Below are 24,161 nucleotides of genomic sequence, written 5' to 3'. Positions count from 1 at the left end.
ACGAAATACATTATTGACAAATAAAAGTTGCAGTACTGCTGCAATGTGAAGGGAGAATTTCCCCGTCGTTGAGAAACTGAGGGGATGTTCCCCTATGACATTTGCTTTTTATAGTTATCTTATTACAAGTGGCGCAGCCGACTGAGTTTTGAAAGAGCCTCTTCGACCTGTCTTTTGAAATGCAAACGTAACCCTTTGCACGGTCATGAAAATTGCATTGTGTTACATTTGCGTTTCAATAACAATTAGCCAGGGACACAGAAACGAGAAAGAAAAGTGCAAACTGAACCCCCCCGCACAATATATACGCATACATACATTTAAAGAATAATAACAACAATAAAAAGACAAAAACAAAGCTTAGATGTGAACCCTGATCAATAGCTCCCCAAACTAAGAGATTGTTGCCCATAAGCTTTCAATTTTTCATTTATAGAAATGGATAATGTTGTTTTCCTACTGTAATAATACCATAATGTTTAGCTACCTGTTTACTGCAAAATTAACTAAGCTGCACACTGTTCAAAAACTTAATTAAGAGACAATTTCTTATAGCAATGCATACTATTCCAATGGTTACATACAAATGTGTGGCTGCAGATTTTCTGTGATTGCTTGCTCTTTTAAACTGTATCATGGACATGGGCTCCAATGATAACCAATGTCCTTGCATGGTCCTAAAGATTTTAGCAGCACCAGCATGAAAATCGGGCCCATTGAACCTAGCAGAAACAAATGGCAGACCAGTACTTACTTTTTCATTGTGCTTGCACACTATGTAATTAGGCTGACGTTATTCCAAAAAGTAAAAGGAACAGTGTTATAAATCACAGTAAAACCCTGAATGCCATGCCTGCTGTGCTTCAGTATATGCTTGCCTTTCTGATGCACTCAGCTACCAGACTCTAAACTCCTTTAATCAGGGTTCTATTGCTTAAGTAAAACTGACACGTTTCCAAGAAAATCCCTTCTTTGTTTAAATACCTGACAGCTCCAGTTCAGAAACATCGTCTTCCTCTTCAGAATGCTGTCCTCTCTGCTGCACCGCAGACTGTTTAAGCAGCTGATATGCTTTCATCTCTGTTACAATCACAAAACACAAAAAGCCCATGGTAAATATTTGCTAAAGGCTTTGATTTACTAACTTTCTGAACGACTATCAGATTAGACAACCTCTAATCATATTTTACCGTTCTGAGACCAACAGTGTGCCAAAAAACTAAAAGCAAATACTACGTTGCAAGATACAGTGCCTATAGAAAGTCTACACTCCCTTTCAAAATTTCCACCTTTTGTTGCTTATAGCCTGAAATTAAAATATTTTTTTTTTTTTTTTTAAATTTATCTACACATCCTACCCCACAACTTTCAAGTGGAAAAAAAAAAAATTCTAGAAATTTTTAGAAAATTAATTAAAAACAAAAACTGAAATAGCTTGGTTGGATAAGTGTCCACCCCCCTTGTAATAGCAATCCTAAATTAGAACAGGTGTAACCAATCGCCATCAAAATCACACACCAAGTTAAGTGGCCTCCACCTGCGCTTAATTGTAGTGATTTACATGATTTCAGGATAAATTAAGCAGTTCCTGTAGGTTCCCTCTGCTGGTTAGTGCATTTCAAAGCAAAGACTCAACCATGAGCACCAAGGCGCTTTCAAAAGAACTCAGGGACAAAGCTGTTGAAAGGCATAGACCAGGGCATCGGTATAAAAAAATATTAAAGGCCTTGAATATCCCTTGGAGCACAGGCAAGACGATTATTAAGAAGTGGAAGGTGTATAGCACCACCAAGACCCTGTCAAGATCAGGCTGTCCCTCCAAACTGGATGACCGAGCAAGAAGGAGACTGATCAGGCTACCAAGAGGCCAATTGCAACTTTGCAATGAAACTCTGAGGCACTGACACAACAAAATGTGGAAAAAGTTCAAGGGGGTTGTGATGAGTCAAAGGGATTTCGGTCTGTGATTCAGCCTCCCGACAGTAGATGGCATCAAACCAACTCGGGACTTCCCTTACCAAGATCTCGTGACCATGGCAAAAGTCATCTTTTGAGGGGGCGGCACCTTGGTGAGGGGCGGAAGTACGAGTATGTAAATTCCAGCCACTGGAGTCAAGTGAAGGATAAGGACACTTGTCAGTTGGGGATTGGTGTTCCACTGACTACAGAGGCGGGACATTACATACTAAAGGGAACGTACTACTGTGTTCGGGGTTGGTCCGAAAGTAAAATAGGAGGAGTAACGGGTGGAGGGAGAGACTGGTTTGGTGCAGCGGGATTTTTAAAACAAAAAAACACTAACATTTCTTTTGTCTTTTTTTGTTTATGTATGGGTGGCCACGAAGACAATTAAAGACGAGTCATCACGGTTTGTTTTGGATTTCACCCCTGCACTCCTTCCCTCACACCATTTTGTTTTCTTTTGTTATTTAATTATTTTGTTGTGTATAGAGAATAAAAATAAATTATTTTATTTCTGTACACATAAATTACTGTCTGGACATTCCATTTAATACATTCTCGCCTCACACGTGGTGTCAGAAGTGAAAATGGATCCAGCTACAGTTTTGACAATGTTTAGGGAGCAGGAAGAGAAGCGAGAGGAGAGAGAGACACGTTACCAGGAACAGCTCGCCCAGTTCTTTGGACAGCTGGTGGAAAAACTATCAATATCAACATCAGAAAGAGCGGTTGCCCGGATGTTTGCAGCTCAGCCTAAACTTCAGAAGATGACCTCGGAAGATGATCCCGAGGCTTTCTTGATTACTTTTGAGAGAGTGGCAGAGGCTGCAGAGTGGCCTAGGGAACACTGGGCCATGAAATTGGCACCCTGCCTGACAGGGGAAGCTCAGACAGCGTATCGAGCCCTGACGGCCACGAATGCAGGGGACTATGTTAAAGTAAAAGAAGCCATTCTCTCACGCCTCGGGATCACGGAGGAAACATACCGGCGCCGTTTTCGGGAATACCAGCTGTCCAAGGGGATGCGGCCCCGGGTTGCGGGACAATATCTTTTAGATCAGTGCACCCGGTGGCTGCGGCCAGAAGAACATACACCCCAAGAACTGGTGCAGAAAATAGTTATAGAACAGTTCGCGTCTATACTACCGCCAGGGAATCGAGAGTGGATTAAGAGGAATCGACCTACCACTCTCGAGGATGCCATCTTCCTGGCGGAGGCCTACGAAGACGCGAACGAAGGCGCCGGGTCAGACCCCACTCCTGCCCCTAAACTAACTCAGACCAACCAACCAATGAAGCCCAGAGGGGGTGACCAGACCTTCAGACCATGGAGGTCGAGGTTAGCCCCATCCTGGGCGAGAGAGAATCCCCCTAACCTGCCGGTCGCGGACTCGCAGGACAGATTAACTCCGTTGATGCCTCCTAACCAAGTGTGCTACCAATGTAATGAGCCTGGACACATTGCCAGGAATTGTCCAGTAATAAAGGTGGACCTGGCGACAAGATCCTGGTCAGCAGTAACAGGTAGGAACACTGGGGAATGTCGGGAGGGCCCTTATCAGTTAAGAGTACAGGTCGGGGGAAAGAGTACTTACGCATTTGCGGACTCTGGGTGTGCACAAACATTGATTCGGCAAGCTCTCTTGGATGGGGTAGCCTGGGAGCCACAGGGTAAAGTGGCTATCTCCTGTATTCATGGAGAAACTCGGGTTTATCCCACCACTAAAGTTAGACTTATTGTAGGTGATTATTCAGCTTACGTTAAAGTGGCTGTAGCGCAATGTTTACCATATCCTGTTCTCCTGGGAAGAGACTGGCCGTTTTTTGATCGTATTTTAGGTCGGGAAATGGTCTTAGTTTCTACCAGGGGACAATTAAAGCAACAGGAGAAAACAATTGGCGAGATTTTTCCGTTGCAATCCGACCTGTTTAACCCTAAAATCCGCCCAAGAAAAACAAAAAGAGAGCGTCGGGTGGAAAAATATGAGGGAACTCTGAGACGACAAGGGGAGGGGTCTGACACAAAAGTAAACCAATCGCTTAAACGGCAAGGAAAGGGAGTAGGTATTCAGTGTAACCGGGGCTGCGAGGTTACTGAGGTGGAAGGTCATGTAATAAAAGACACTCCTCTCTGTGTACCTAACCATTGGGACCGAGATATTGACTTGGGATATGAACAACAAAATGATCCCACGTTACGGTATGCTTGGAAACAGGTTAGATATATCGAGGGGAAGGATATGCAGGAAGGACAACCGGTGGTATTTCCGCATTTTTCTGTATCTGGGCACTTATTATATAGAATAACCCGGGCTCCCGGGACGGGACAGCTCGTAAAACAGTTATTGGTTCCTAGGCCTTTTCAGTCAGAAGTCATGAGATTGGCGCATGACATTCCATTTTCAGGTCATTTGGGAACTGAAAAGACTCAGGAACGAATTCTGGCCCGGTTTTTTTGGCCTGGGGTTTATGGTCTGGTGCGGAAGTATGTATCGGAGTGTCCTGAATGTCAATTAGCTGCCCCTAAGTCAGTTCGCCCCGCACCTCTGGTTCCACTTCCAATTATTGGGGTACCGTTTGAAAGGATTGGTGTAGATTTAGTAGGCCCTCTGGAGGGAACAGAGTCAGGATATCGGTATATTTTAGTAGTAGTGGACTACGCAACGAGATATCCAGAAGCTGTTCCCTTACGCTCTATGAATGCAGTAGCTGTAGCGAATGAATTGGTAAAAATATTCTCTAGGGTGGGAATCCCGAAAGAAATTCTCACTGATCAGGGCACTAATTTTATGTCAGACTGTATTCAGCAACTATATAAATTATTGAAAATCCGTTCAATTAGAACCTCAGTTTTTCATCCTCAAACGGATGGGCTTGTTGAACGATTTAATCAGACTTTGAAAAATATGTTGCGCCGCTTTGTAGATCAAGAAAAACGCAATTGGGCTAAACTGCTTCCCTACTTGCTCTTTGCAGTTCGCGAGGTACCACAATCCTCAACGGGGTTTTCCCCGTTTGAGCTCTTGTACGGTCGGCAGCCGCGGGGTATCTTGGATCTCATAAGAGAAGGCTGGGAAGAACAGTCAAAGGAGTCTAAAAATGTAGTAAAATATGTGTTGCAGTTACGCGATCGCTTAGAATTAGTCGGTCGATTGGCACATGACAATCTCAAAGCGGCACAGCAGAAGCAGCAACAAAGCTACAATAAAAATGCAAGAATTCGGAACTTTCGACCTGGAGATAAAGTGTTGTTATTGTTGCCCTCATCGGAATCTAAGTTGTTTGCTAAATGGCAGGGTCCCTTTCAGGTTATTCGAGCAATTGGTAAAGTCAATTATGAGATCCGACAGCCTGGGCGTCGGAAAGAAAGTCAAATTTATCATGTTAATCTCCTGAAACCGTGGAAAGAACGGGAAGTCCATTTTATATCTCCTGTACAGGAGGGAGAGGATTTTGGACCCTCAATTGAGCCAGAGTCAGCAATTGAGGTCCCGATGGGGGAACAATTAACTCCTGATCAGCGTGAAGAGGTAAGCAATCTAATTAATATGTTCAGTGATGTGTTTTCTAACGTGCCTGGAAGAACGCATTTGATCGAACATGCTATTATCACTCCGCCAGGTCTAAGAGTTAGACAGAGACCGTATCGCATTCCAGAGAGTCGGAGAGATTCTGTTCGAAGGGAGGTGGAGTGTATGTTGAAACTTGGGGTAATTGAACCTTCCCGAAGTGAGTGGTGTAGCCCAATAGTACCAATAGACAAGCCAGATGGGTCACTACGATTATGTATCGATTTTAGGAGGGTGAATGCTATCTCCAAGTTTGATGCATATCCCATGCCTCGAGTAGATGAACTCTTAGACAAGCTGGGGCAAGCTCGGTTTATTTCAACTCTGGATCTGACGAAAGGATATTGGCAAATTCCATTAACGAAAGCCTCTCGTGAGAAAACGGCATTTTCAACCCCAGAGGGTCTTTTTCAATTTTGTACTATGCCGTTCGGACTTCATGGAGCGCCTGCTACTTTTCAGAGACTAATGGACAGGGTTTTACAACCTCATCGAGAGTATGCAGCTGCGTATATCGATGATGTAGTCATTTATAGTTCTTCCTGGAGAGAACATTTGACTAGATTAGAAGCCGTCTTACAGTCTCTGAGGAGGGCGGGGCTCACAGCGAACATGGCAAAGTGCGCTATTGGAAAAGAAGAAACTAAATATTTAGGTTTCATAATGGGTAAGGGTAGAGTGAAACCGTTGGTTTCAAAAGTCCAGGCTTTGTTGGATTCACCGGTACCTACCACGAAAACCCAGGTGAGATCACTGTTAGGGTTGGCTGGTTATTACCGCCGCTTTATTCCACACTTTTCCACTATAGCCGCCCCTCTCACTGATCTCACTAAAAAGAACGCTCCAAATAAAATTAAGTGGAGTGCAGAGTGTCAGACAGCCTTTGAATCTATTAAAACTAATTTGAGTCAGGCCCCAGCATTAATAAGCCCGGATTTCAGCCGAGAGTTCGTCCTGCAGACAGATGCATCGCAGACTGGTCTGGGGGCGGTTCTGTCCCAGGAGAGAGATGGTATAGAACACCCGATACTATACATCAGTCGGAAGTTACTGCCCAGAGAACAGAGGTATTCGGTAGTGGAGAAAGAATGCCTGGCAGTGAAATGGGCAGTGGAATCTTTAAAATACTATCTTCTGGGACGACCTTTTGTACTCATCACAGATCACGCTTCTTTAAAGTGGTTAGACACGATGAAGGATTCAAACGCTAGGATTACGCGGTGGTACCTGGCGCTCCAACCCTTCGCCTTTCAAATAAGGTATCGTGCGGGTAAGTTACATCAAAATGCTGATTTTTTTTCCCGGGAGGGAGGGAAAAGGGAAGGGTTAGAGGTTTCCGAGTGTTCCTTCGGCTCCACTCTGAGGGGTGGGATATGTGATGAGTCAAAGGGATTTCGGTCTGTGATTCAGCCTCCCGACAGTAGATGGCATCAAACCAACTCGGGACTTCCCTTACCAAGATCTCGTGACCATGGCAAAAGTCATCTTTTCAGGGGGCGGCACCTTGGTGAGGGGCGGAAGTACGAGTATGTAAATTCCAGCCACTGGAGTCAAGTGAAGGATAAGGACACTTGTCAGTTGGGGATTGGTGTTCCACTGACTACAGAGGCGGGACATTACATACTAAAGGGAACGTACTACTGTGTTCGGGGTTGGTCTGAAAGTAAAATAGGAGGAGTAACGGGTGGAGGGAGAGACTGGTTTGGTGCAGCAGGATTTTTAAAACAAAAAAACACTAACATTTCTTTTGTCTTTTTTTGTTTATGTATGGGTGGCCACGAAGACAATTAAAGACGAGTCATCACGGTTTGTTTTGGATTTCACCCCTGCACTCCTTCCCTCACACCATTTTGTTTTCTTTTGTTATTTAATTATTTTGTTGTGTATAGAGAATAAAAATAAATTATTTTATTTCTGTACACATAAATTACTGTCTGGACATTCCATTTAATACACTCTCGCCTCACAGGGGTGTAGACTTTCTATAGGCACTGTAAATCCGTCCTACATGCACATCAGCCTGGTGGATAACACAAGTTAATACCGACACAGGTAAACCTATTCTTGTATAACTTGCTCTTAAATCAACAGGGTGATAGGAGCTACTTGTTACATCATGTATTATACATTATAAATCACGTATGAGATATCACGGTTTAAGTCTTGTCAAAATTGCAGTACATCTTATACTGTGTACAAATGTCATCTCATGCCTCTAACATGCAACACAATTTTAAACAATAATAAGAAAACGTGTTTTAATATAAGTTAAAATGTTGTGTGTAGAGTGTCTCTTATTAGAAGACATATCATTTTGCCATTTGTGCACCCAGTTTTGCTTTGAGGTCCTCTCGTCCACACTGCACACGGTGAGACTTGTCTTGAAACAGGTAACAACAATTATAGTTTCCTCTTCAAAATGTCCAGATTGATTATAAAAACATCATTACATTACTCACACATAACATTATTATTCTCAGACTGTACTGATTCTAAACTTCTATTTTTCAATAAATGGTTTGTAATATTTTACCCAGGTTTTCAACATCAGACTGGTCTTGTCAGTGAGCACTACATTTAAAAGTCTATATAAAAGCATGAAAGCTCTTACAGTCGTCTAGAAGTGTTTTTTTTTGTGTGACCAAGCCTTAAGTTATACAGTCCTGCACCAACATGGCTCCTGGCTGACAGCTATGTGCTTGTATTATAGAATCTGCCCAGTAACATAGCATCACATTTTATAACTAGACTGAAAACAATTTATTTTATATTGCTTTTGATTAGTTGTAATCTGTGCCTATTACTTGTTTTATTGTATTGCACCTTGGGATGCCTGCACATGAAAGGCACAGTATAGACTCCAATGGTAAACTGAGACAGATAAGTTTACATTTCTAACCTTTTGATGATGACTAGTAGTGTGGATACTTGCGGTGGGACTCCGTTTTAGACCATTTGATGTCTGCCTTTATACAACAGTGTTTAGAAGATAATGAGAACAAATGACTGATCTTTTACTTCACTCTGCATCCCAACAATTAAACCACCGCATTATGCTGTGGGTCTTATTAATTTCATTATGGTTTCATCCCAACTAAAAAATGGTCTACTGTTCCTCCAAGATAATTAGAGAAAAATTCAGCAGCTCTTCAGGAGTCTGACCTTCGATTCACCTTGGACATCCTCTCAGGAAAACACATTTAAAATACACCATTACTCTGTGCTCTGAAAAACAGACACAAGAAAACCTTTCCAGTGTTTCAGAATAGAAAGGTTTCGATACGTCTTTTACCTCTAATTGGAACACTTTCTGCCAAGCTCTCTTCCTTGTCATCCTCTTCACCACTTTGCAGTCCTGTATACATGAAAATAATGAACTATTATGAAAACCAAACAGACTTGTGCAACAAACTACAGTAAATATATAGATACACAGACACATATCTGTACCAATAATAATACTACTAATAATATTAATAATACACTTTTAACAAAATAGGAAAATTCTACTTATTTATTACAACACCTTCCCGTAAACTACTTTAGAGCACATCTAAATATCACAAACATTAATAAACCGTGGGCACAGCAAGTTTATTTACTAGGGCATCTAAACAAGGGTACGGTCGATTGCAGTGTTTCAACTTTATCTCACTTCATGCACCCAACAGGGGTATTAAGTGAGTTTGATCCACTTGCTTGGGCTAACATTAGTACCACTGCTAATCCCAACTGCAGCGTACCAAAAATTGAGTAGATCGTTGGGATCATCAGTTAAACTAGATCAAGTTTAATACTGATTGCAATGTACTAAACCAGACACTTACGTTGACAAAAATAGTCAGTCTCTGGTAGTGTGACGGGGTACTCTCCGCTCCTGGGCACGTGTTGTATTATTTTGCATTAATATTATTTAAAATGCAGGACGGACGAAAAGCTGTCTGTTTTTGCATAACTCGTGAGACTGCGTGACTGTTGGCTAGTAATTATTTAATTAGCTGACAGTCATGCATATTTATTAAATCTGTGCAAAACGTGACCGAGGGGTTAATAAGATAATTGATAGCTAGTTAATTTCTCGGTCACCACTATAAAATAATAAAATACAATGCAAATGCATTTGTTCCCATAACAGCCACAACTTGCAACATTACCTTGTTTCCCAAGGACAGTACTGTACAGCCATTGTGCAGGTTTTGCTTGTTTTATTTCACCACTGTCATTGAGGATTGATGGCAGGCTGCAAGATGATTCATTACTCTGAATAGAAAGGCTTCCTTCAGCCGCTTCTGGAAGGATTGCCTTTAGCAATGCTGTGGCCTATAATAATTACAAATTAAAATAAATTATAAACAAAGCTGTAAAAACATGCCCTGGGTGTCAAATAGGATTTGTTTTAGGTGTTGTAACCTTTCATTAAAGTGTTGAGCTGGACAAAACAGCAGCAGAATGACAGACATCTTTAATAAGTAGAGTCATCTTTTGACCATTAGAACAAAAAAAGCACTTGACCAAGAGACAACAATTTAAATATTTACCAGTTATAATTTACGATGACATCTTAATGATTTAGAACCATGAACAGCAGAGTTCAAAGTATTCCTTCAGGGTTTGGGAGTGCAATCTGCATTCAAGTTTCTTCTGTACTGTACATTTATGTGTCACCTTGAGGTTTCTGAGCTATGATAAAGTTAGGTGAACAATAACTAGCTGGCCAAAAAATGCTTGCAGCATCCTCCTCATTTGATTCCTTTATATGTATATAGGGTCAGTTTAGGGGGCTCCCAAGTGGAGCATCTGGTAAAGGCGCACCATGTGGAGTGCAGGATGCCAGTTCAAGTCCAAGCTATTCCACTGTCAACCATGGACAGGAGCTCCCAGGGGGCAGCACACAATTGGCTCAGCACCACCAAAATGGGAATAATTGAGTATTCCAAATTTGGGAGAAAATGATAAAAATAAATAAATAAATAAATAAAACTGGCAACTACTAAATAAAAATAAAATAAAATGTATTCTGATTATATTACATTCTGACCAAAACACACATAGAAGATAAAAAAACAGCATCTGATTTGAAGTCTGTATTACTTTGGAATAATAAAGAACATGACAGACAAAATATGCCAGTATTTCTGGTCCAAGAAGTACACAATATTGTTTCATGCTTTTGTTTAAAACAACATTTGATGCAACTGCTCAGGCTTCCATGAATTATTTATCTTTTCAATGGAAACTCAGAAAGTAACTGCTGTACTATTATAATCTATCATGTAAGCAAGATAAGCAACAGGATGATTCTCTTTAGCAGATTTTAATCATAAATATGAGCCCCTCTGTTGACCAGCGTAGCCAAAAGCTTTCTGCAATGATGATTTTTCACACAAAAAAGGTACCATTACTACACTTCATTGTCATAGATTATAATTAGGGCTTCTGCTTTTCGGTAAAGCGATAAAAACCCAATACAAAACAAAATAAAAAAAACATTATAGCCAATAAACAGCAGAAAAACAATGGAAATGCTCAATTTACTTTGACTTCACCCCTTTCCCATTAAAAAAAAAATAAATAACAACATTTCCTAGTGCAGCTGGGCAATGTCCCTCCTTTCTGACGTATCTATCATTGATTCGTTCTGAATACTTTAAACCCCAACTATTGCGTCGCAGCACATTCCTACATTTCTATTGGAGACTCTGCAAGATTTAAAAGGAGATTACAACTGGCAATGGATTTAAAGCTGTATTACAATGCCTACACACAAAAACCCCAGAAAAATGTGCCGTTGACCAGAAGGATTTGTTGTGGAAGACAGCAAAGGAAAGAAGGTACAACTAAGTGTGCAAGTACTGTCCAGTGCCTATACATATTGTGACAAAAAATGGCCAAGCATTTTGGAAAGCAACTGAAAACAATAATTTCATACTGTATATGAAAATCAAAAGCCACAAATCGATTTACATAAAACTTGAAAATAGCTCAAAATAAGCACTGAAAAATGAAATTAATAAAAACCGAAAAACAGAAGCCCCATTGTATTTTTTGTTCAACTAGCCTAATTAGAAGTCAACCCTTGAAATGCAACAGGATTTAGTGGCAGAAGATGTGTTAGTCTTTACAGAAGGCTGTGTGGTCCAGTAGTTAAAGAAACAGGCTTGTAACCAGCAGGTGCCCAGTTCAAATCCTGGCTCAGCCACTGAGCAAGTCACTTAACCTCCTTGTGCTCTGTCTTTCTGGTGAGATGTTGTTCTAAGTGACTCTGCAGCTGATGCATAGTTCACACACCCTAGTCTCATATCTTGTAAAGCACTTTGTGATACATGCAGCTCCTCTCTAACTGTAAACAGGTTCATGCCATGGTTAGAAAACAACTTTCTAGCCTCTAGCACTGTTCTGTGATCATAACGTCATAAGCAGCAGGGAATCAAAATGTGTAGACGGGAAGCAAAGACTTTCTGATCACTGATCACAGAAAAGGATTTTTGAGTTTTGTCACAGACACGAAAAAAACAAAGCAGCAACAACATGGGAGAGTACACCAAAAGTACCTGCGTTGGTGGAGTTCTCTTTTAATAATGATGCAGTCGACCTGCAGAGAAACAAGCAGGCTGCATCCTGCCAGCACTGTAAAGTGGCAGTATGAATAAACCTCATTCAAAACTAGCACAGGTTACTGCCACTAATTTATACCGGTAGGTTTTTAGTTTTTTTCAACGGCTAAAATGAGAATTTGAATTAATTAAAAACTCAGGCACAATGCAACAGCGGTATTTTTCCATAATGAGTATGTACTAGATATTCAATATTTAAAAAAATTAAACAACATGGCGGAAAAGGCACTGATATAGGAGTTACTTTTCAGGTTTTGTTAGCACACAAATAAAGCTAATGAATGCATCTAAAACATTTCTAAAATGTAACATTTTGCCTCATGAAAGCTTGAAAAGCAGTACTACATTTTTTGAAGTATCTGCTGCTCACTATTCTCTTTATTAATGTATGTATGTAATGTTGTACGTATTTTATCTATTTATTTATGTACACCATATCTCTTAAGGGAGTTGGTGTTTTGTAGCTGTTTTTAAATTTCCCTTTAAATCCAATTTCTGAATAAAACAGTACACATTTGTTAAGCTAATGCAAACTAATAAAAACTACAAACATTTGGATTTTACCTGAACTAATAATAGGTAGTCGACGATCAGTGCTAATCAGGGTCTGTGAAACTAGAGGTTTATGTTTAAAGTCTTAGTTAAAGTATAAGACGTGACCGGAGAGAAAGTTTAAAAGATTGATTTTTTTTTTTTTTGTACTTTTCAGAACAGTTATGTTTTGTTATGCCATTAGGACTCCAACAGATGCCTTTTCATTACATTTTGTGCTTTTGTGAAAAAGTATCTGTCACTTAAAAATGTCTAGTTGACATTTAATGGAAAAAGACTTTCAGCTTGGGGCATTATAGCCCCCTGTTGGTAACAATAGTCTTACCTCGGGTCAATAATTTTCCACTATAGTTCTCCAGTCCACATACACTATCAGGGGATTTTGATCCACCAATGTTTAGATCCATTTAAAAGACCGCAGAGAGTATTAAATCTAAATGATATTTCATTTACAATGATTGCTTTATTTTCAGGTGGCTTATTCAGGAAATCAGTCCCTGAGTTTTTGGCTTGTGATAATATCTGTACTAGTACTAATGGTTATTGCACACATGGTGCTAGGTATATTTGCCATTCATTTTCATTGACACGGGATAACTTGACAGCAGCCTGCCACTGAGCCAAAGGACAGATTCAGTAAGAACCTGAGCAGAGCAACACATAACTGACTTTGTTTGTCTCAAGGAAAGTTAGAGATGGATTTGCCACTAAAGCACAAATGTTTTATTTAAATGAGAAAAAACAGACAGTAATATTTCAACGTGACTCATCCGCCTTACCTTGTTGATATTTTTAGAGTTTTCAGCCACTAATAAAGGTGCAAAGATTTCTGAAATCTCATCTCTAGCGAGTATGTGGAGATCTTCCAATATAACAGCATGCTTATACAAACAGTCCCACAATATCACAGAATCTGAAGGCAGACAAGATCTGTAAAGAAAAAAACAACAACACATTATAAAATCTGCAAAACAACTGTAAACAAATGTAGTCTGTCTATTCTGTAACTTATCATAACCACAGTGGCAAGATTCCGCAGGGTGGTAGAACAGCAAATCTTTTTCCACGATAAGTAAAGTAAAAGGGAGAAGAAAAGGATCTCTCGTTTTTCTTTCTAGTAGGGAAACACGAATGACATTCTGAAACTATCTTGGTTTAATGAATACAGCACTAGTTATAGCACTGGAGAAACCTGCCTTTCCTGTAATACCATACAAACTAACCCTTATAACTAAGGATACAATTTTGTCATGGAGGCCACGGAAATCGTGAAAATTGTGAATTTGAAAAAAACTCTGAAATCTTGGAAATTATGTAAAAACACATTTTGTTAGGCACTGCTTTTATTTTCTTTAAAAATGCAGTGTGTCATGCAGTGGAAATGCAAATATGTGAGTATCTGTAAATTATTTGGTTGTGCATGTACACTGCATTTACGTGTAGCTACGTAGGTCAGTGAATGAGATTTGTATTTTGTAGCTGAGCGAGCATGTAATGAACACAGCTCGTATGTTACTGTAAACTCTCAGCTGTGATCTTCACATACATACAGATCTTGTAAATTATTTTTAAACAAAAAAGTGGGCTTGCACCTTTAAAAAATATTAATACTTACATTTTATTTCTTGAAACTTTATTTTATACGATGCAGTGTACCCAAGTAGTCTGTTTTAAATAAATACTCACTTTCTCTAAAACTAAACATTGGTAAACAAAATACTTCAGACTGCCGCTGAACATCTTTTTTTATTTTTTATTTCCTGCAAACTGTAGATAAAACAAGAGGTTTATATGTTCTGTAGTCTTTTTTTTTTTGATCTTTGTGATGTCTCAATCCTAAAATTCTAGGTGATACAAAACCTTTGGCCATAGCTGTATATGTGTATTACCTGGCATTAAAATATATTGCTACTCAAAGATCCACTGCTACTAATAAAAGAAAAACTGTCTTTCAGAAGCCCTGCAGCCTTTAGACATCAACCTTTGTATATGGAATTTATTTCAATAACTGTGTAGAAATAATGTGCTTAGTTCACTGGGAAAGTATTAAAAGTATTAAAACAAAAAACTTTCTGCAGACTATGGAGGTTCCAGATTAGGTTGCCTTCCAAATCTGCACAACAGGTAAATAAGTAAGGCCTCCTTTTAAAGATTGGTGATTTAAAATCTATTCCTTAATTAATAGTAAAAAATAAATCAGACTGCTTCTATATATTTTATGTAATGCTCCAAAACAGTATATTTTTCAGGTTCAAAGGTGGCAAGAACATGTCAAAGTCTACATAGATGGCATTATGGGCTTACATAAAACACAAATAGCCTGGCTCCTTTCAGAAGCATCCCGAACTGAGGTTCAAAAAGAACATGCAGTTTAAATCCTTAATGTAATCCACCTAATAAGCTAATATTGAACCTTTGAAGTTTTATATATATATATATTATATATATATATATAGATATAGCATATAGATCTAGATATATATCTATAGATATAGATAGATAGATAGATATTCTCCACCTAGTAAGACCTGACATTAGTCCCCTTATTTTTTGTTCAAGTCCACTAGCTTGTTGCAGGGTTAAAAGTGGCTTACCTTAATTTGCTTTCATCCACATCAGTCCAGTTGTTGCCGAGTATCTCCTCGGGTAATAAACACCCTTTTGACGTGCTCCGTGACAACTTCTGAAGCTGATGAAGGACGACTGCGCCACAGGCTTCGAGGTCCTCTCCACTCAAGCTACCCTTACGATGACAAAGGCTGTGAAATATATGGAGAAGTGAGCTATTTCTATAGAATCGGGGACAGCTGGTCAAGATTCTGATCAGAACAGCTATTCAAATCATGCATGACAGTAATGAACTAAAGCCACTCCCAAAAACACACAGAAGAGGTCATGCATGGTCTATTATTCACACCTAGCCTTGCTGCTACTATCACTTTACCACTAACTAATTTAATTAACCCTATAAAGAGATCAGGCTGCTTTTTTTTTTTTTTTTTTAAAGAAAACAAAAGAAAAAAAAATCTGTTTTGGAAATAAAAAGAGACTTACAAATGTAACCCTATGGCCATTGTCAGATACAAAGAGCAAGTACAACGACCAGGGTTGAAGGACAATAGGCATTTATTAACTATTTTGTTTTATAACTCTATGCCCATTCGCAGTGCAATTCAGCCCTGCATTAAATATTATTCCACTCAAATTTCTTTTATTTTTCTTTTTTTATTTCTTTGAAGTGTGTTACCTGTTAATGAGTCCTGTTTTATAATTCAGAACTGTTCAGAATACATTTTATTTATGTGCATACATTTAATCGTGTTCTAGTAGTCCACCTGTTATAAGAGTACAACGGCTGGGCATCGAGGACGGTTGTAATGCTTGTATACAAAAATGGAGTACATACAAACATGAGACTGAATAATGTACCTTAATAAATGTTATTATGAACATTAAGACACATTTATAGAGCTATGCAAATTATAGATACACAATTTTAATATGTTTATTATCCAATGATACATGTCATAGTCATAATTTATTAAGGTTTTGGCATTCGATAATATTTTGGATGTATATATAAATGCGCAACCCAGTGTGCAAGCCCGAACAAGGTTGATTTCCATAATGAATCCAGTATTAAAATGACCATGAGGGGGGCTCTTGGAGCTAGGCTTAATTCTTCTATCCAGACACAGTGAATTTGTCAGAAATTTTCAACGAGTGCAGAAACAGTAATATATGAAGAAGGACATAATGGTATAAAACACGTTAAAAATAAATAATATGGAAATTCAGATCGAGTATTATATATATATATATATATATATATATATATATATATATATATATATATATATATATATATATATATTATATACAGCTATAGCTAAAAGTTTAGCATCACCTAGAATTTTAGGATTGAGACATAATTAAAAAAAAAAAACACTATATGAACATAATTTAGATCTTTTATTTAACATCACGTTATCAAAGAAACTACAAAATGATATTGCAAATGTCTAAAGTATCTAATTCTACAGGGTGATGCAAAACGTTTTGCCAAAGCTGTAGTACTCCTTTAAGAAGTCCCTTAATGTATCTTGTGTGATCCATACACACAGTAAGCAGTTACTCCAACAGCAAATCATAGAGGGAGCTACACCGTTGAAGCCCAAATAGCTGCCAATAGAGCGTGCTGTAAGAGACGAATAATGGAACCTGGTTTAAAGTGACTATACCTCGAGCAATCAGATCATTCTAAATACAACAAAAATGAAGTAAATAAACTGTTTGTCTTGAATAACCAAAAATTGTACAAAGAACCAAAACGAGAAATGTAAAATTTCCCATTTTACCTTACCTTATGATATCATTAAGCTTTCTTTTGCTTACAGTCGAGGATTGATATAGCTCAAAGCTGCCTAAGTTGGTTTGATTCAATCTTCTTTCAATACTTTTCAGTAAATGGAAGAATTCTTCAACTGACAGACAACTCCTGTAAAAATATAGATGCATTTAATACAAACAGCTTACCTGGAATCTACACTCACAGGAATAACGTTATATCTGATCATTTATAATTACACAACTGACTCACAGAGACGTGTTTTATGCCTTTGTAATATTAACAAAACCTGCATGTAATTGGCTTCACACTTGACATTTTTGTTTGTTTTTATATAAATTTGTTTTAAATGTAACCATTTAACATTTAAAAACTAGGAACAGCCCCAGAGCCACGAGTATGATATTTAAATATTTTGAGAAAACAGCGATCACATTTTGTGTTCTTGCACATCATTAAGATAATTCACCACTAGTAGGTATTAATGCTGCTGTCATAAGATGTTATTTAATACACTAATAGAACAGGTAAACTTGTCATGAGGACAACCACCAGGACCTCGCTATCAAGGTTCAAGTGCCCTGGCTACAACTTAATTCAGTCTGTTTTTAATAGCAAAAAATAAAATAAAAATTCTGGGCTCCAATGTTATAAATGATCAAAGTAACAAGATTTATGAATATTTACTTTCAAAATAATGTTACCATAGATTTAAAAAAAAAAAAAAAAAAAAAAAAAAAAAAAAAGGATTAGTATACCCATTTTCATAGTGCAATATCTCCAAAAACAAAAGCTGGCATCTTTGATTTTGTGTTTGTCTGATTCTTTTTTTTAATGATGTGTAAATTGCAAATAACTGTAATTGAAAGTAAACAGTCATGTGCACATAGCAAAACAATGAACATAAACAAGCATCTTCAAACCTGTTTTAATGTATTCTGATAGCTTAAACAGCTGCTTAATGGCTTCTTTGTATTCACATTATTATGAATGGCCAGGTTTCTGAAAAGTGCAAAGACTTTGCATTGTTTACATTACAAATCTGACGGTATAACATTTATTTCAGTGATTTCATTTTTTATAAAGAATATCTTTAAACTTGTTCAACTAATGGTGACACTATAACGACAACAACATTACTGGTTGTACAAGTTTTTAAGCTAAAAAGCAAATCAGGTTGAAAATCCTATCAACACTACAGTAACCCTAAAAGCACAGAAATATAACCCTCAACCACCCGCAGGCTAATACAAACATACAGCTGCCTATTAACTAGGTTTTACCTACTGTAGCTACAGTAATTATGTTTCAGCATAAATTATATTTAAAAAAGACATAGCCTTTAGAAATTGCATATACAGTACCATGAATTATAAATGAGTTCAGCTAGCAGAAACAGAATTATACACATTTACATTCTGTTTGCAGTTTTAATACAATAATTCTTCCTCTTGGAGTGGACATTCTTAAGTCAGCAAGTTTCTAAAAGGTATAAGTATATGCCTCATATATGTGTTTTCTGAGCATTCAGCTCTAGGTGGTCCTCAGTGAATCCTCCACAAAACCCAGCAGAGGGCCACTGACCAACCACATAAAAGAAAAGAAAACAAACATGTATGACAATCTATAACGGGCTTGGAGGTCAAAGGTTGGTCCTTCTGTTTTGCAGGTAGTTTCCTGGTAACATCCTGATTAAGCTGGCAGTTTGAATTATATCAATGACATTGTGTAGTGCACAATCCATCTGCGCTAAGTCCTCTTCAATGCAGCTGAAGTAACATGGATAAAAGCTCTGCCTTTTTTCCCTTCAGCGTGGGCCTTGAAATAGTCATCGTCTTTCTATCCACTTTATTTGTCGGTGCTCTTCAAAAGAGACCTTTAACAAAATTAATGCGCTGTGGGCACCAAACCTACATTATTATTGGCTTTGCCAAGCCTCAAACTACAGCCTGGGTCTTGCTCTCTCTGTGGGTCTCATTCAATGTAGTTGTCAGAAAGTCTTCATATTAATGCAAGTCTCTTAACACTATAAGCTACATTCTAACATTAATACTACTATTTCAGTTATGTTACATTGTTTGAAACTTCACACCACTGATTTAGTAATTCTGCTAGATTCAGGATCCAACTCAAAAGGAGTACAGCACATATAGTATACCAGTGGTGCTCAACTCTGGCCCTCGAGATCCAATTCAGTCCAGGTTTTAACTCCAAGCTTGTTCTAATATAATTAATTGAGGCTGTTAAGAGGCAATTAACTAATTTAGGACCTGGTCAGAATAAAGACCAGGAATGGATTGGATCTGAAGGGCCAGAGTTGAGTACCACTGCTGTACACAATACAACTTAGCTACTGATTATGCAAAGACACGCCAAAATTAAATAATGAGCTGGAATAAAATAATGCTATGTCTCTCAACAAAAATTGGGTCATTTTAAACGAAGAGTCTCCAACCCCAGTCCTGGAGAGCTACTGCGGCTGCTGGTTTTCGTTTCAAGCAATCTCTCAGTTACTTAACTGAACCAATTATTGGCTTAATTAGTCAAGATTAACAGGTGTTCAGATCTTTAGCCACTGATGATGACACCTATAAAACCTGCTGGATAGGGACTCTCCAGGTTCAGACAGATGGACAGTCTCCATATACCACCAGTAATAATTGTGATAAACAATGTCCTTAACAGGTTTAGTCATAACTGGACAAGCAGTTCTCTAAAGTCAGACATTCTACATGTAGGTAAGAAAATAAGATAATAAGAAATTTTACAAACATTACAAACCATTCGGTCCATCTTGGTCGTTTGGTTGTTAGTAGCTTACTGATCCCAGAATCTCACCAAGCAGATTCTTGAAGGATCCCAGGGTGTCAGCTTCAACAACATTACTGGGGAGTTGGTTCCAGACCCTCACAATTCTCTAAAAAAGTGCCTCCTATTTTCTGTTCTAAATGCCCCTTTGTCTAATTTCCATTTGTGACCCCTGGTCCTTGTTTCTTTTTTCAGGTTGAAAAAGTCCCTTGGGTCAACATTGTCAATACCTTTTAGAATTTTGAATGTTGAATTAGGTCGCCGCGTAGTCTTCTTTGTTCAAGACCGAATAGATTAAATTATTTTAGCCTGTCTGCATATAACATGCCTTTTAAACCAGGCATAAATCTGGTCGCTCTTCTTTGCACTCTTTTTAGAGCAGCAATATCCTTTTTGTAGAGAGGTGACCAGAACTGAACGCAATATTCAAGATGCATTGTACAGTTTTAACTTTACTTCCCTTCATATAAATTCAACACTTTTGACAATATATCAAAGCATCTTGTTGGTCTTTTTTATAGCTTCCCCACATTGTCTAGATGAAGACATTTCTGAGTCAACATAAACTCCTAGGTCCTTTTCATAGATTCCTTCTTCAATTTCACTACCTCCCATGATATTTATAATGCCCATTTTTATTGCCTGCGTGCTTGTTCTCTATTAAATGTCATTTGCCATGTGTCTGCCCAGTTCTGCATCTTGTCTAGATCATTTTGAATGACCTTTGCTGCTGCAACAGTGTTTACCACTCCTCCTATTTTTGTGTCATCTGCAAATTTAACAAGTTTGCTTACTATACCAGAATCTAAATCATTAATGTAGATTAGGAATAGCAGAGGGCCTAATACCGATCCCTGTGGTACTCCACTGGTTACCTCGCTCCATTTTGAGGTTTCTCCTCTAATCAGTACTTTCTGTTTTCTACATGTTAACCACTCCCTAATCCATGTACATGCATTTCCTTGAATCCCTACCGCGTTCAGTTTGAGAATTAATCTTTTATGCTGAACTTTGTCAACAGCTTTCTGGAAAGCTAAATAAATCATGTTATATGCTTTGCAATTATCCATTGTCGATGTTGCATCCTCAAAAAAATCAAGCAGGTTAGTTAGACACAATCTCCCTTTCCTAGAACCATGCTGACTGTCTCCCAGGATACTGTTACCATATAGGTAATTTTCCATTTTGGATCTTATTATAGTCTAAGTACGTGCAAAAAAACATATCCTCTTTCATCCCAGGCAGGAACAGTACAATAATTAGCACGGGGAAGATACATGCATGGGTTTGACCTTTTCTTTAATTCATTCTGCATGTACATACGTGCAAACAGAATGAAATATCTTGTACAGAACCATCTGCCAGTTGCTGTATTTACTCCAATGAAGAATTAATGAAGGTCATGCTGTACCTGCAACTGTAAATGTACTGTTTCAACATTCAATTCTACACTGCAGACATTCTCAAAAAAAAGAGAGAGGCACCAATTAGGTCTAGTAATTTGAGTAAGGAGAATAATACTCTGCTAATGTGTGCGATTTTCCACTTTCGACACATTACAGTGTTGCCCCTGGGTCATGAAATATATTTATTTTAAGCATTCCATTTATCAAATAATTACTACGTGTTTGTCAGCAGTCATTCAAAAGAGGATAACTAACAAGGCCCTTTTATTACACAGACCCATACCGTTAATTCTCTATTGTTCCAAACTGTACATCGAAAATAACACAGTACAAAAAAGCATCATCTGATTAAATATTGTTTAAACTACAGGTTATTATTATTATTATTATTATTATTATTATTATTATTATTATTATTATTATGTTGAAGTACAGCCTATGCTTTTCAGTGCAGCCCAGATCATACTTGATTTTTTCCCCATTGAAGTGAATGGTGGGAGTGATATAAACGCTAACCTTGGCCTTGCGCACTAGTGTGTAATACATTATTGAAAAACCTACCAAAAGATAAGCTTTGACATAAAGTTACACTGTGTGAATATGAACAACTATAGAATTATATTATATAATATTAAAAGTAGGACACGTACAGACAGGAAACTGTAATCCGTTTGGAAAAGGGGTATATAATTTATAATTCGGGTCTGACAACCAAACAATAAGCTCTGGCAATATACACCAATGTTTAAAAAGCACTGAGATAGAAAAGACAGGGACTGCAGCCCAAATAATAAATACACGTCATCCGCCCCACAACAATACTGGACATGGTCACCAGTCCGGGTGCGTGCAGTAGTGCTCATGGCGGGTGGTAACACTTTACTTTGTGACTGTAGTGAAGTGCTGATCCGGCTTGTGCTGGCCCAAGGCGACAGCTCCGGATACGTGTTAGCCATCTGGTGGGTTACAAACAATTACTAACAAGCACAAACAAACAAAACACTCATGAATATTCTTTATGAACAGGTTCCTCTGGGTCTCTCACGGTCCTTCTTGTTTCAATGCAAAAACCAAACAAAGGAGTAGACTGAGATTCTCCGGACCCTTTTATGCTGTCAAGCATGATCCCTTGGTAAACGAGTGCAGCTGTCTCCACAATCTGCAGCAGCTACATCATTTCTGTTCCGGGTCAATACGTTCTTGCAACCGAGTCTCGCCTTTTTCCAGATTGACCGACTTCACGACCCTGGGAAAGAACTGTCAGGCCAGCCCGTCCAAAGTACTCTATTTTCGCTGCTTAGCGCCCTCACACGTCGGGAGGGAGATTTACAGTCAAGATTAATTATATTTCTGTCACATATCCCACTGCTCAGTGGAGCCAAAGGAACACTCGGCTGAATCTATCTTTTCCATTACTCCCACCTCCCGGGAAAAATAATCCTCATTTTGATGGTCTTTCCCCGCACGGTGTACCATGTGGTACATGAAAGGTTGCAATGCCAGATACCACAGAGTTATCCGGGCATTGCTGTCCTTCATTGTACTTAACCACTTGAGTGGGAAGTGGTCTGTGACGAGATCAAATGAACAGCCAAACACTCCTTTTCAACTACGGAGTAGTTGCGCTCCCGAGGTAGCGTCTTTTTACTGAGATACAGTATTGGGTGTTCTACTCCATCCACCTTTTGGGACAAGACTGCACCAAAACCCATGTCCGACGCATCGGTGTGGAGGATGAATATCCTGATGAAATCAAGTGTGAAAAGTGTGGGGGCCTGGCACATTTTATACTTAATAGCATCAAACACCCCTGACACTCAGCTGACCATTTGATTAAATTTGGAGCACTCTTTCTGGTGAGTTCGACTAAAGGGTTAAGCACTGTGGCATACTCGGGGATAAAGCGCCTGTAATAACAGGCTAATCCCAGTAGTGACCTCACCTAAGTCATGTTTTTGGTGATCGCATGGTAAATTTCATGCTCAGGCCATCTAATTTCAGGCTGTCTAATTTCATAATTCACCTTTCCTATAGCCCGAATCATTTCATATGGCCCCTGCCATTTAGCACACAATTTCGATTCTGAGGAGGGAAGTAGCAGCATTACCTTGTATCCTGGTCGAAAGGTTTGAATTAGTGTATTTTTATTGTAATGCTGCTGTTGTCGGTGCTGAGACGATTTGATGTTGTCCTGGGTCAAACGACCGACCAAATCCAGGCGATCTCTTAGCAGGAGCACATGCTTCACTACATTTTTGGATGAGTCTTTGTGCTACTTCCACCTCTCCCTCTCAACAGGTCGAGGATGCCGCAAGGCTGTTAGTTGTACAAGAGCTCGAAGAGGGAGAACCCGGTCGAACTCTGTGGCACCTCTCTCACTGCGAAAAGGAAGTAGGGGAGAAGAAATGCCCAATGTTTTTTCTGCTGCGTTACAAACCGTCTCAGCAACCACTTCAAGGACTGATTAAAGTGTTCCACCAAACCATCCGTCTGTGGATGATTAACAAACCATCTGTCTGTGGATGATTAACAAACCATCCGTCTGTGGATGATTAACAGACATCCGTCTGTGGATGATTAACAAACCATCCGTCTGTGGATGATTAACAAACCATCCGTCTGTGGATGATTAACAGACATCCGTCTGTGGATGATTAACAAACCATCCGTCTGTGGATGATTAACAGACATCCGTCTGTGGATGATTAACAAACCATCCGTCTGTGGATGATTAACAGACATCCGTCTGTGGATGATTAACAAACCATCCGTCTGTGGATGATTAACAGACATCCGTCTGTGGATGATTAACAAACCATCCGTCTGTGGATGATTAACAAACCATCCGTCTGTGGATGATTAACAAACCATCCGTCTGTGGATGATTAACAAACCATCCGTC

At 38.8% G+C, this 24,161-nt stretch overlaps 1 protein-coding gene across 3 annotated transcripts in view; it reads right to left on the bottom strand.

Annotated features, from left to right (window-relative positions):
• The window catches only part of kiz (kizuna centrosomal protein), a 58,715-nt gene that overhangs the window by 15,956 nt on the left and 18,598 nt on the right, over positions 1-24,161 (bottom strand). For all 3 annotated transcript variants that reach the window (XR_005950516.1, XM_041253778.1, XM_041253779.1), the window contains exons 8-13: positions 17,061-17,195; positions 15,292-15,456; positions 13,477-13,627; positions 9,686-9,851; positions 8,824-8,886; positions 985-1,080 (exon numbers count right to left, since the gene is read on the bottom strand). Coding sequence is in view for 2 of the 3 variants with exons in the window: in XM_041253778.1 (XP_041109712.1) it covers positions 985-1,080; positions 8,824-8,886; positions 9,686-9,851; positions 13,477-13,627; positions 15,292-15,456; positions 17,061-17,195 (776 nt within the window). In the remaining variant the exon portion in view is untranslated. The remainder of the gene's footprint in view (positions 1-984; positions 1,081-8,823; positions 8,887-9,685; positions 9,852-13,476; positions 13,628-15,291; positions 15,457-17,060; positions 17,196-24,161) is intronic.

Source organism: Polyodon spathula, chromosome 6 (genome assembly GCF_017654505.1).
Source record: "Polyodon spathula isolate WHYD16114869_AA chromosome 6, ASM1765450v1, whole genome shotgun sequence".
In the NCBI taxonomy this organism is placed as follows: Eukaryota; Metazoa; Chordata; class Actinopteri; order Acipenseriformes; family Polyodontidae; genus Polyodon; species Polyodon spathula.
This window is presented reverse-complemented; position numbering and strand designations above follow the sequence as displayed.